Source organism: Gymnogyps californianus, chromosome Z, assembly GCF_018139145.2.
Source record: "Gymnogyps californianus isolate 813 chromosome Z, ASM1813914v2, whole genome shotgun sequence".
In the NCBI taxonomy this organism is placed as follows: Eukaryota; Metazoa; Chordata; class Aves; order Accipitriformes; family Cathartidae; genus Gymnogyps; species Gymnogyps californianus.
Window position 1 is genome coordinate 47,371,656 of NC_059500.1, and position 12,338 is coordinate 47,383,993.

At 41.1% G+C, this 12,338-nt stretch overlaps 1 protein-coding gene across 2 annotated transcripts in view; it reads left to right on the top strand.

The window, feature by feature from the left end:
* The window catches only part of MLLT3 (MLLT3 super elongation complex subunit), a 142,787-nt gene that overhangs the window by 79,260 nt on the left and 51,189 nt on the right, over positions 1-12,338 (top strand). Inside the window, exon 5 of one of the 2 annotated variants that reach the window (XM_050913192.1) lies at positions 522-530. The exons of the other annotated variant lie outside the window; for it this stretch is intronic. Within the exon in view, the coding sequence (XP_050769149.1) occupies positions 522-530 (9 nt within the window). The remainder of the gene's footprint in view (positions 1-521; positions 531-12,338) is intronic. 2 annotated transcript variants of the gene reach the window in all.

Here is a 12,338-nt window from a genome sequence, read left to right on the forward strand (position 1 = left end):
CTTTAGGTTTACACTTTGTCCATTAGTGGAAACCATTCTGCTGTGTTTCACACAATGGCAGAATCATTCATGCTGGCAGGGACCACCAGAGGCTCAGCCATGGGGTCAGACCGGGCTGCTCGGGACTTCAGCCCTCCTTGCCGGGGCGTGAAACCTCCCCTGGCCGAAGGTGGCCCAACCTCCCTGGGCCCTGGCTCTACTGCTGGGCTGTCTTCGTGGGGAAAAGGCTTCTCCTTATCTCTAGCCTGAGCCTCTCATGTCAGCTTGTGCTACTGCCTCTCACCCTCCTGCCACACACCACTGTGAAGAGCATGACTGCGTCTCCTCCATTCCCTCCCATCAGTACCAGGCATGCTGTTGGGTGCCCCCAAAGCCATCCGTCCTCCCAGCTGAACCAGCCCTGGTCCTGCAGTCTCTCCTCGCAGGTCGGGAGCTCCAGCCCCACTGTCTCCATGGCCTCCTCTTGCCTCCCACCGTTTTGTTGGTGGTGTTTCTGTGTTGGGGACCCAAACTGGAGGCAGGACCCAGATGTGTGTACCTGCTCATGAGACTCTAGGCACTGCTGGCCCTTGTTGCTGCCCAGGCACGTGGGTGGCCCTGGGTTAGCTCACTGCCTTCCAGTGCCCAGGGCCAACCCCCCAGATCTGTTTCCTAGCCCTAGCCTCATGGCTGCAGGGCTCTGCCTTGCTGGGACAGGGCTTGGCATTTGGCACTTGTCCTGATTGTATTTCATGAGGCTGCTGTTAACCCATTCCTCCAGACTGTCTGTGTCCCTCCTGGTGGCAGCCCTGCTCTTCAGTGTCAGCTGCTTCACTTCCCCAATTGGTTGTTATCTGCAAACCTCATGAATAGGACTGTACTCTGTCTCCTCCTCCAGGTCACTGATAGAGATGTTAAGCAAGCCTTCATATCGTGGGTTTACTAATGTAAATGCCAATGCTTATCTTTATATTTTTGAACAGTTGTAACAAAAGAGGGTAGCCCTATTTGGCACAGTAGATTCTGGGCTGGAGATAAGAGGGAGCCTAGTGTGAGACTATTCAGTCTGCTGAAGAGGATCTTTGAAAACAAAGCAAAAATAAGTAGCAGGTATAGTCTGAAAGACCTTGTTATCCTCCTGGAGAACAGAACTGTTGCAACTATAGTTGTATTGAAATAGAAGCATGAGCTGTGTTTTGTGTTTGCATTTATTAGGTGCAAGAGGGTATCCATGTCTGGACAATGTATTGGCTCTTTAGTGTGTTTGCAAATAAAACATCAAGATTGTATTCTGGAAAACTTCATGAGCCACTGCTTTAATATTAATCCTATCAGGTCAGTTGTCAATGGACAAGTTTTACCCACAAGTTTTACCCACAGGTGTAATAAATCTAAATGATGCCAGCAGGGACTTTGCGGGGTGGTGGGGGATGGTTAAAAAGGTAAAAATAGGAAATGTCCCTTTTATTGCTCATTTTCTGTGCCTTCTAATTTTAGGTTTCTTGAGTTAACAAAAGCAAAAATGTTGCCTAATTGTAAACAATGAAATGTGGGGTGTTTTGATCAAATTCTTTCCGGAATATATCAGCGTGGTCATTCTTAAAATGCTTTGCATCATTGCCTTTTGTCTTCTGGAGGCTACAGACTGCTTGCTTTTTTTTGTTGTTTTTTTCTTCTCCTCCATTTTCCGAGTTTCCTTCCAAGAAATGGGTCCTTTTTTTGAAGCTATCGGTGTTTCGTGCTTCCCTCTATAGGCTTTCTGACCTAGGAATTTGTCCGATCAGCTTGGCAGAAATGATGTAATAGTATTCTGTCTGTCTTGTTACTAAAAGGCTTTGTGAAGGGCTTGCATCTCCCAGCATTGAAAGGCCAGTTACACTGTTACGAAGTGCTGTACACAGGCTTTTCTTTAACTGTTGTAGAAGCCCTGGAAAGCTGGCTCTCGCTTCCAAGTGCAATAGACATAGTGTCTAGAATAGGCAACTGAATGAATTCACGAAACATTAACTCACTTGTAACTTCCATACTTTAGGCTGAGAAAAGCATTTACAGGGTAGTAAAGTACGAGATGGGTTTTGCACTTACTTATAAGTCAAAACAATTAATACTTCTAGCTTATGGCTGTCTTCAAGTAAAAGTAACAAGTCACTGAATTTCCTTGACAGGCAGCAAGTCAGGCAAAATGAAGTTCATGTCCTTCAAAATGAATGAGATACCATATTGGTGTAAAACACTGAGTGGTAGCTTTAAGAAAAGCACTCTAAGATGGCGGACTTTTGCTTACATGCTTTTAAATAATGGTGTAAATAGCTTGATTTCTGTGCACCTCGGAACCCAGATTTCTCATTAGTTTTTCTCCAAGCAAAAGTCATGGGATGTGTCGTTCCACTGACGTAAACTACTAAACATGATTATTGCTCATTTGCATAAACATGTATATTACAAATAGTATGGCCTTCTGAAGGGAAAAGTGCAGGCTCACCTGGCACCTGCATGCTGCCATATTCAGTATAGACTTGTCTATGTGTTTGTCTCTTGCTGCAGATTCCTTGAATTATCACTTGGATGCTCACAACTCCCCTTTTCCCTCACACATACATCTTGTTGCATCCCAAATGCGAACTAGTCAGGGATACTTGCTACAGCCAATGTTCTTTTGTCTTTCAGGCTAAGAACCTTTTGTTTTTTGGTTTTTTTTGTTTTAAATTGAAGTGCTAGCAGTCTGCCAGTGCATTCTCATGGTTACCCTTCCCCAGATGTATCCCATCCTTCATGTGCGCAAAGGTCTAACTGGTTATCCTGCAGTTCACTGGGAGAGAATAAGAGTAACATTTGGATATCCCGAGTAATTAAACAACTGAGAACACAACTGTAGCACAGCTTTGCAGTGCTGCTGTGGGCACTTTAGTTAAGGCAAACAGGATATTTAGAGTGGTGCCAGTCATGTAGATTAACTCTGTGGATTATTTCTATCTTAACATTATATTTGATATCACCGGAGTTGAAACATAAATGTGCAGTCAGTTGTCATTAGTAGGAGGTCACCAACTTGCTGATTTCTCTTCCAATCTGAGAATTACTTTTTCAGCCCTTACAAGAAGAAGGATTTGATTTGGCTTTAGAGATTGTATTTATGTAGTCAGGAAGGTAAATCGGAACCTTTGGTTCAATCTTACAAAGGCCATATACTATTTGCAAAGTTCTTTGTCAAAGTTTTCCACCTTCAGAAACATATTTTCTAAACTGAACTTCCCCCCACTCCCTGAAAAGATTTAGTTATGCTGAAGTCCATCTCTACCATTTACCTACTTTCAGTTGACCTTGTTCTCGTAAATGTAAAAAGAAATGTTTACAAAGGAAGCAAAATATTTTGAAGAGTATGGTGCGCAAATTCAATCAAATCATTCAGTGTAATTGTTTATGTTCCACCATATGGACATAGAACATGCATATGTGTTCTAAATGACATTTCTTTTAGAAAAGTTTGCTGTGGAAATGATGCCACTGAGAATTTTTTGCACCATTTACTCAGTCTAGTACCTAATGATGTGAAGCTAACGTGTATACAGATATGACTTGTGAATTAGCAGCATATACCATAATCCAACCTGTAGCTTGAAATCCCCAAAGACACTGTATACAAATGATGACTTTTAGTTAATCCATTTCTTACCAAGCAAATTGTCAAGCTACTGGTAGTGACAGAACTATATACATGTAGTCTCCTACAGAGCTCATCCTCTAGACATAGCACGAAATTATGCACGAGTAGGTACAGTAGGATTGAAGTTTTCATCAAGTAAACACCGGTAAGCATTGATCCTTATGTGGTCATTCCTTCCTAGATTTGTCAGTTACCTTTTCTGGTTAGTTTCAGCCTCTAAATATGAAAGAGCCTGAGGGAAAAGAGGTGGCACTGTGATTTCTGCGTATGGACATGGGAAGAGGGATGACATTGACTGGGAAATTATAGTAATTTAAAAATAATCTTCAAATTTGAAGTAGATTTTGAATGTTGAATCCCACTAAAACCATTTATAAACAGGGTCTGCCTCCGTTGATGTATTTTGTGTTGTCAGTAGTGCTGGTTCTATTGATTTTTTTTGGCTTGCATGTTTTTCAGTTTCAAGAAAAAATTGAAAATTACACCTAATCTGCTTATTGAGCCAGTAAAAATAAATTAATTTTGAAGATGCTGAATGACAGCTACCTAACAGTTAAATTGAATTTTGCCTCTGGAAACATAGACTTGCTCAGGCATCACTTGTTTGAATATGATACTATCAATAACTTGATTTTGATTCTTGAAGGAAAAAGTAGTGAAAATATTTTCAGTCCATGTTAAGACAGCAATTTAATACAGACCTCTGTCCCATAGCTGCAAATATATAAATAAAAATGTCTGTGCTGTGTAATACACCCACCTTTTTGGAAGAAGACTCAATTAGTTGTTTAATCCAGGAGTACACAGATAACATTTAATAGTTGAATTTTCTTTCATAAAAGGAAAAGCCTTATAGATGACCCTTAGCGAGCAGTTACCACTATGGACAAAAATAATAAAATTCATAACATTCTTACAAATGCACATGGCTGTTAGTGATACAGTTTGAGGTTTCAGATTTAGAGGATGCAAGGAATAAGTCACTTCTAGAGTAGTAATGATTTCTTTTAGCAGCAGAGGTGTTCTTTTTGTCTGCTTTCTGTAAGATTAATTTGGAAATACAAGCAGCTCTGCTTCTGTAGCAAGGCAACTCTTTCCTTGAAGACAGTTGATCTATTAATGAGTCAAGAGAGAGGAAGAATCATTCTGAGAGGGGTGCAATTTTTAGGAAAAAATATCAAGGTAAAAATTGAGGTTTTGCCAAAAACTACTGCATTCTGGTTTTTGAGGTTTTTTCAAATCTTTGTGTTTTTACTTGTTTAATAGTTGAGTAATGTCTTTTCAGTCACTTGAGATGCCTGCATAATGCCTGTTCTAAAACCTACGTTCCTAATCCATGTAAGGAAGATTAAATAATGGGGATTTCCCTCTTTTCTCTATCCTCCCTCTTTTCTTGCCATTTCTGTGTCAGTTGCAATAGTTGGCTTCTACCCAGAGCCAACCTTAGGTATAATGCTGCTCTAGGGAAGGGATTATCTTTATTCTTTTGCTTTTTGTAATTAAGTAATTGAATTTTCTTACACTATGTATTACTTTACTTTCAAGCAAATAACTTAAAAGAATTCTAAAAGGTTTTCTATTCCCTTACGAGTTTTTCAATTTAAATAGGAATAGTAGTTGTTCAGGACAACTGGATTTTTGTTATTACTCTTAGTGCTTTCAGTGGTGAATGAACTTGTTCTTCACTGTAAAAGGATGTGGGGTGCAGAAGCCCAGGACCACACAAAGAAGTCCATTTGTCTGCTGTTGATGCACAATGAATATAATCCATCTGCAGGGCTGCAGAAACATTGTAGTAATGGTTCATTTTTCCTGGAATTCTAACAGATATCTCATAGCTCTTACTGAAAGTACTATTTGAATTTTTTCTGCAGCACATTGTAGGGAAGCTCACCAACCTGTTCTGAGGCTGCTGTATGAAGGTGTTCTTAGACTACCAGCTCAGTAAATGAAACTACAACAGGTGGCTTGGTGTGGATCTGTTTGAGGCAAAATTATTCCAGCTTTGTTGATGGCCTCCTTTCATTCAGGAAAATGAAAAAGTAAGAGACAGACAACACCTTTTTGGTAGTGGTTCATTCCCCTGCAGAAGCTCTAATGTGCCTTAATAAGGAGATTCTGTTTATTTGGATCAACTGTGACAGCTTGTGCAGTTTCTAACTGTGTAAGTATCTATGTGAGGCGGTAGATCTATGACTCCTATGCATCAGGAGTGGCATGATATGCATTTGTAGAATATGATTTAGTCTTGCATTGTTTTCATAAATTTTGCATTGTTTTCATAAATTTTTCTTAGATACATTATTAGGATGAGATCTTGTTAAACCTTATTTTGATGTTATCATCTCTTCCCTACGTTGAGCTAAAACTTGTATGGAATGGCTTATTAGTGGTGCTGTAGGAAACCTCGCAGTTACGCTATAAACCACAAGAAAGCAAAATTAAGAAAGGTAATTTTGTCTTGTCCAAGTTTAGTGTTGTGTGTTAAGTAGCTGCCCGCACTGATGCTCCAGTTTTCCTTTCACAGAGAAAGTGAGATGGAGTGTGGCTCCTTCCATCTCTGACATGCATTATTAAAATAACTCTCCTCCGAAAACTGTCCATTAACTGCACTCTTTGGTGTCACTGGAACAGATGGGCTTTGGAGCAGGACAGGGAAAAACATCAGTAGGCATCTGCATTTTCTTCTGTTTTTGTCCGGTCACATCAAGCAGTCATTCCATTAATCGGTGCTGCTATTGGTTTTTCTTCTCTTTGTCTTGACTGGCATCCTCTGCCATGTCGACATCATGTCTCCATCTTCACTAGGTTGCAGGCTGGGTTTCTTGGGAAACTGCTTGTTTCAGCAATATTCACTTGCTGACTGAGTTTCTGTATGCCTTATGAAACAGCTCATCTAACCTTTTTTCTTCTCTTCCTGGAACATCTTCTAACCCAACAGTCATGTTTGTATGGTGGAGCTTCTCCTGGACGGCACAGGGTATCTCTGAAAAATAGTTTTCTGTGTATCATCTGTGAACTTGCTGAGAGTTCACTCGATCCCACTGAGTCTATAATCAAGACATTAAACAGTTTTGGACTAAGTGTTGATCCTGCAGGGACACCGGTAGTCACTGGCCTCTAGTTGGATCTCACACAGCTGAAGAGAACCGTTTGAGTCCAGCAGTCCAGACAGTTCTCCACTCATCATCTATTTATCCAGTCCATATCTCATAGATCTGGCTGTAAGTTGAGCAGGATTGTTCTTAGTAAACCTATGCTGACTGCTCTCAGTCACGTTCTTGTCCCTCCAGTGGCTGGAAGTGGCTTCCAGGAGGATTTTCTCCATCTTCTTCCCAGGGACTGCAGTAAGACTGATGGGACTCTTGTTCCCTGGATCTTCCTTCTTGAAGATGAGTGTGATGTTTGCCTTTCTCTAGTCATCAGGAACCTTCCCTGATCATCACAACCTTTTGGAGATGATAGAGAGCTGCCTTGCAATGGTACTGACCAGCTCCTTCAGTACCCCTGCTTGCATCCAGTCTGGTCTCATGAACCTGAGTGTTGCTGTGGATGAAGTGCTCCCTAACTCAATCCTCCTCTCTTGTGGGCACTGACTCACCACCACAGATTCTGTGAGGATGCTCAGGTACCTTGGAGGCCTGAGGAAACAAGATCTTTCTAGTGAAAACAGAGACTAAAAGAACATTGAGTACCTAAGCCAAGTTCTTTGTTATGAGGTCTCTTGCCCCATTGAGCAGTGGGCCTTCACTTTCTTTAGCCTAGCTTTTATGGCCTGTCTGTTTTTAGAAGCATTTCTTGTTGTCATTCACATCATGTAATATTAGCTGCTTCCTATGGGTTCAAAGAATTTCCATTCATGAGAATTACGAAGTTTCTGCCAACAGATAAAAGTTAAAATACATACTTTTTAAATTGAATTTTAAACAAAACAAAAAACCCAATGTGGATACATAGAATCATAGAATGTCTCAAGTTGTAAGGGACCCATAAGGATCATTGAGTCCAACTCCCTGCTCCTCGCAGGACTACCTAAAACTAAACCATATGACTAAGAGTGTTGTCCAGATGCTCCTTGAACTCTGACAGGCTTGGTGCCACGACCACTTCCCTGGGAAGCCTGTTCCAGTGACCAACCACACTCTCAGTGAAGAACCTTTTCCTAATGTCCAATCTGAACTTAGCCTGATGCAGCTTCATTCCATTTCCTCATGTCCTATCGCTGGTCACCGGAGAGAGGAGATCAGCACCTCCCCCTCCACTGCCCCTATTGAGGAAGTTGTAGACTGCGATGAGGTGACGCCTCAGCCTTCTCTTCTCCAAGCTGAGCAAGCCAAGTGACCTCAGCTGCTCCTTGTAAGTCTTGCCCTTGAGGCCTTTCACCATCTTGGTTGCCCTCCTCTGGACACACTCTAATAGTTTGGTGTCCTGCTTATATTGAAGCACCCAAAACTGCACAGAGTACTCGAGGTGGGGCTGCACCAGTGCAGTGTAGAGTGGGACAATCACCTCCCTTGATATGTTTCTTAGTACAACGTATTCCGTAATTCCCATATCATTTGTACCCTGGTATTTAACTGTGAAACTAACTGTTTCTCTTGGCAATGGTTCTAATGCTTATCCAGTACCAGATACTCCAATCCACCCAACTGTTTTTTAAAATGCTTTAACATTTGTGAACAAGCACACCTACTTTTACATGGCCTATTACTGTCACCGTTGACACATCAAAGATGGGCTGTGAGACTAGCTAGACCTCTGCTTAAATATAGTCAAGCTAAATCTTTGAGCAAACAGGAAAACTAGAACTAGAACTTCATGCTTTACATACTGGTGAATTCAGAGTGTGATTACATGGCTGTTTAAACTGACTTGTTTAAAGCCTAGCTGTTGACTCACCTTGCTTCATTAACACCAGCACCGGTGTCTTATTCCACCAGCTTGTCTGATCCCCCTGAGCTGCTGACTTGTGGAAGGGGCTGAGGAGAGGAATTAATAATGTTCCTGGTTTTTGTCACTGACGTGATGCGTTGTGGGAGCAGACAAGTACCAGGTGCCTGGCTTAAGCATGGGCTGCGGCAGTGTCTTCCACCTACTGGGGTGTACTCTTCTTTGCAACTGTAAGCTAGCAGGAAACTTACAGTGCAGAAAGGAGGAAATGAGTAAAAAAAGTATATATAGCATGGCTGTACTGGAGGGCTCTTGCTGTGCTTTTGATGAGCTTGTATTGCTGCAGAATTAGTGGCTTGCTGTGATATGCTCATTCCCACCTTTTGCTTCTTTTGTGTAGCCTTGACTTAATATAGCCATATACATATACATGTGCACATGGACGCACACATATAAGCAGTATATGCTGCCAGTGTGGTAGCAGCAATGTAAAAGTAGGGACTTGCTCTGAAAGCCGGTTGAACTACATCTGCCAGGCTGTGTGTTTCTATCTCCTCCCTAATGGGAGGACAAAGGACTGTTACCCACTGCAGAAGTTGCTATAATTCTGTCAGCTGAGCTCTTTCAGTAAACTCAAACTGGATGTATAGCTGTCTCTTTCCTAAATTTAGCCAAAAGGGAAATGCATCTCAATTCCAAAAAGTGTTTGTAATGTAGGGGCTTTTTACATAGATAATCTTGGCAAAGAAAGCAAACATTTTGGAAGAGTTCCTGAAGAGTTACTTAATGTTAATATTAACTTTATTCTTTGAGAGGGAGGAGAAGGCAAGTGATTTTTTTTTCTTTTTCTTTTTTTTTCTTTTTTTCTCCCCCCCCCCCTGCCCCGGTATAGGGAACTTTAATGAGGATCATATCCTTTTTCTGATAGAGATCAGTTTGGAAGACAGAGGTGTGGGGGTTTTTTTATCATAGGGGCCAAAAAGTTAATTTTACATGAGATTTTCTTGGTTTTTTGTCATCTTTACAGATGGTAAAGTCTGTAGTCTGAACTGAAGTTCTGTCTTACTGCGTACGTTGTTAATCACATTAAAATTTTGAATCTGCAGTTGCCATTTTTCATTGGGTATATAATGAAACAACAGGCTGCAGGATTCAATACACTGAAATTTTTGGGGCTCACAGTTTGGAATGTCCAGATTTTATCTTCTAAAAACTGTATGGGATTTATTTTCTCTCTGTGTGGAACTAGATTTGCCAAATCTGCCAGACCTCAGATGGTACTAATGCTGTTCATCCCGGCCCTGTAGATGTTTCTGTAGACAGCCATCCTGTTTCTAAACACACAGGCTATAGTACTGAGGCTATTAATGGTCCAAATACTTGCCCAGAAATGGAGATATGAGAAGTCCATACACTTTTTTAAAAATGTCAGCTTTCTAAGAACGTCTGTGTATAGTGATGAATATATAAATATTTCTAAACTGGAACGTTTCTGAATTTTGAAAAGAAAATTTATGCAGTGGTTGAACCTCAGTTTATTTTAGTGAGTCAGACTTTTATGCTTCAGGGAGAAAATGGTAGTTTCCAACCCTAGGAGAAAGAATCCTTGGCAGAATTTTTTATTTCTTCACTTTTAATTTCAAGGTAGGGCAAACCCTGATCCTCTTGACTATATTTCTCTTCCACATGGATAGGCATCTTTTTGTCATATGAGTGTATGAACAAAACTACTTTGTGTCAATAAAATACCTGCTTAAACTCTATAATTAATGGGTAACCTTATGTCTACTTTTTCTGAAAGGTGATTTGATTTTAATGCAATTGGTATTCTCTATGAAGTTTGTGGGTTTAAAACATTGCGTTGAGTTTAATTTAAAGGAGAACAATCTTATTTAACCACCCATTTGGCTTAGTCTGTGAGAGGAAATAATGATAGAGACATGCATTTTCTCTTACCTGTTGCACAGGTTTACGGTATGCACATGTGGCTACAGATTTTCCTTGTCCTTGTTGCTGATCGTTCTTTGTTAGTTTGTGCCTTCTTTTGCATTCAGCTGGGCTGAGTTCAACCAAAACCCTTGGCAAGTTGAGGTTAGGAAGTATTTGTCAGGCTAAAGGAAATCATACTGTGATTCACAACAGCTAATTGCTATCGATATTACCATGATTACAAGAAGGATGGCATTGCTGTTGCCCAGCTGATTTTTGAGAGTTCTGGCTCCTGGCAGGCCATGGTTTAGGTGTCTGAGAAATGGAAGTGAGGAATTGGGGAAAAAATTTGTTACATGCCCTGTGTGGAATCTTACTTCACAAAATGTTTGAATACATAAATAACTTTTAAAGATTTTTTTTTTTTTTTTTTTTTTTTAATACATGAACCTATGGTCAGGGAAGGAGAACAACTTTATTGCCTTCTTCCTCCACCTTTGGATTCTAGCAGCAGTGTTGAAAGGTAATGCTCAACTTACAGGCCGATAAAAATAATCTTTATTAGCTAGACATATCCCTTAATATTCTCCAGGCTACCACATGATCTTTTGAACAAAGTTGTCTGCAACAAGATTCATTTGGAGTAGTGTTTAAATAAAAACTAAAAAAAAAATTGAAATCCTGTCTTGAAGAAGCTGTAGGCTGTAAATATCATCTTGACTTGGAGAGGTAAAATTTGGAGTATACATGTCTACATCCTAGATGTCCCAATTTTGCACTTCCCATTCCTTCTTTAAAGTAACATCCATGAGGCATGTGATGGGTCAGTGTCTCCCTGTCCCCAATATCAGAGGATGTTTTGGTCATGTGAAGAGGCAAGGGTGATCACACAGGGCATCCACAAAACCAGTTGTGACTTTGTGCAAGGGAACCTGTGGGAAGAGAGAGATGTTTCCTTGCAGGTGCAGAGCTCTGCTACTTCTCTCCAGCTTTGCAGGGCTTGCCAGACAGCAGGTAAGCTGTCTCTGGCATTTAGGGTTTTGAAACAATAGATAATGAATAGCTGTGCTAGGAAGCAGTAAAATCCAGGCACAGCAGCACTGGAGCAGAAGACAGGAGCTAGCTGAGTTTCTGTCAGATGGAAGGCATAATCTTTACATGTCTGGTAACGGCTCTGTGACAGCTGATTTATCTGTGGTCTCTGGAAATGATCTGCTTGTACTTAAGAGTCTTTAAAAGCAAGAAAGGGAGCTAGACCCTTGTTACAGCAAAAATGCTGCTTGCTCACCAGCCATCCAGTTTACTGTACTCCAGATAGAGCAGAAGTTTGAAGTTAGAAGCTGAAGTTAGAGCTGTACTGCTTTCACATTAAAACCTCAGGCTGTTTTTACGGTGTATCTTTGTGGTGGGTTAACCTTGGCTAAGGGCTGAACTACCACCCAGATGCTTGGTCACTCATTCTGCCTCCTCAGCAGGGGGAGAAGATAAGATGAGAAAGCTCGTGGGTCAAGATAAAGACAGGGAGATGGCTTACCAGTTAATGTCATGGGCAAAACGGACTTGACTTGGGGAAAATTAATTTAATTTGTTGCAAATTAAAATAGATTTGGGTAATGAGAAACAAAAAAAATAAAAAAGAAAACACCGCTCCCCCACCCCCCGACACCACCTTCCCATGCTCAACCTCACTCCTTTGTTCAGGACTTGTCTATCTGCTGCACCTCCCTGAGCGGCGCAGGGGGATGGGGCATGGGGTTTGCAGTCAATCCATAACAGCTCCTCTCTGCCACTCCTCCCTCCTCAGACTTTCCCCCTGCTCCAGCACAGGGCCTCTCCGTTGGATGCAGTCATTCAAGAACTGCTCCAGCATGGGCTC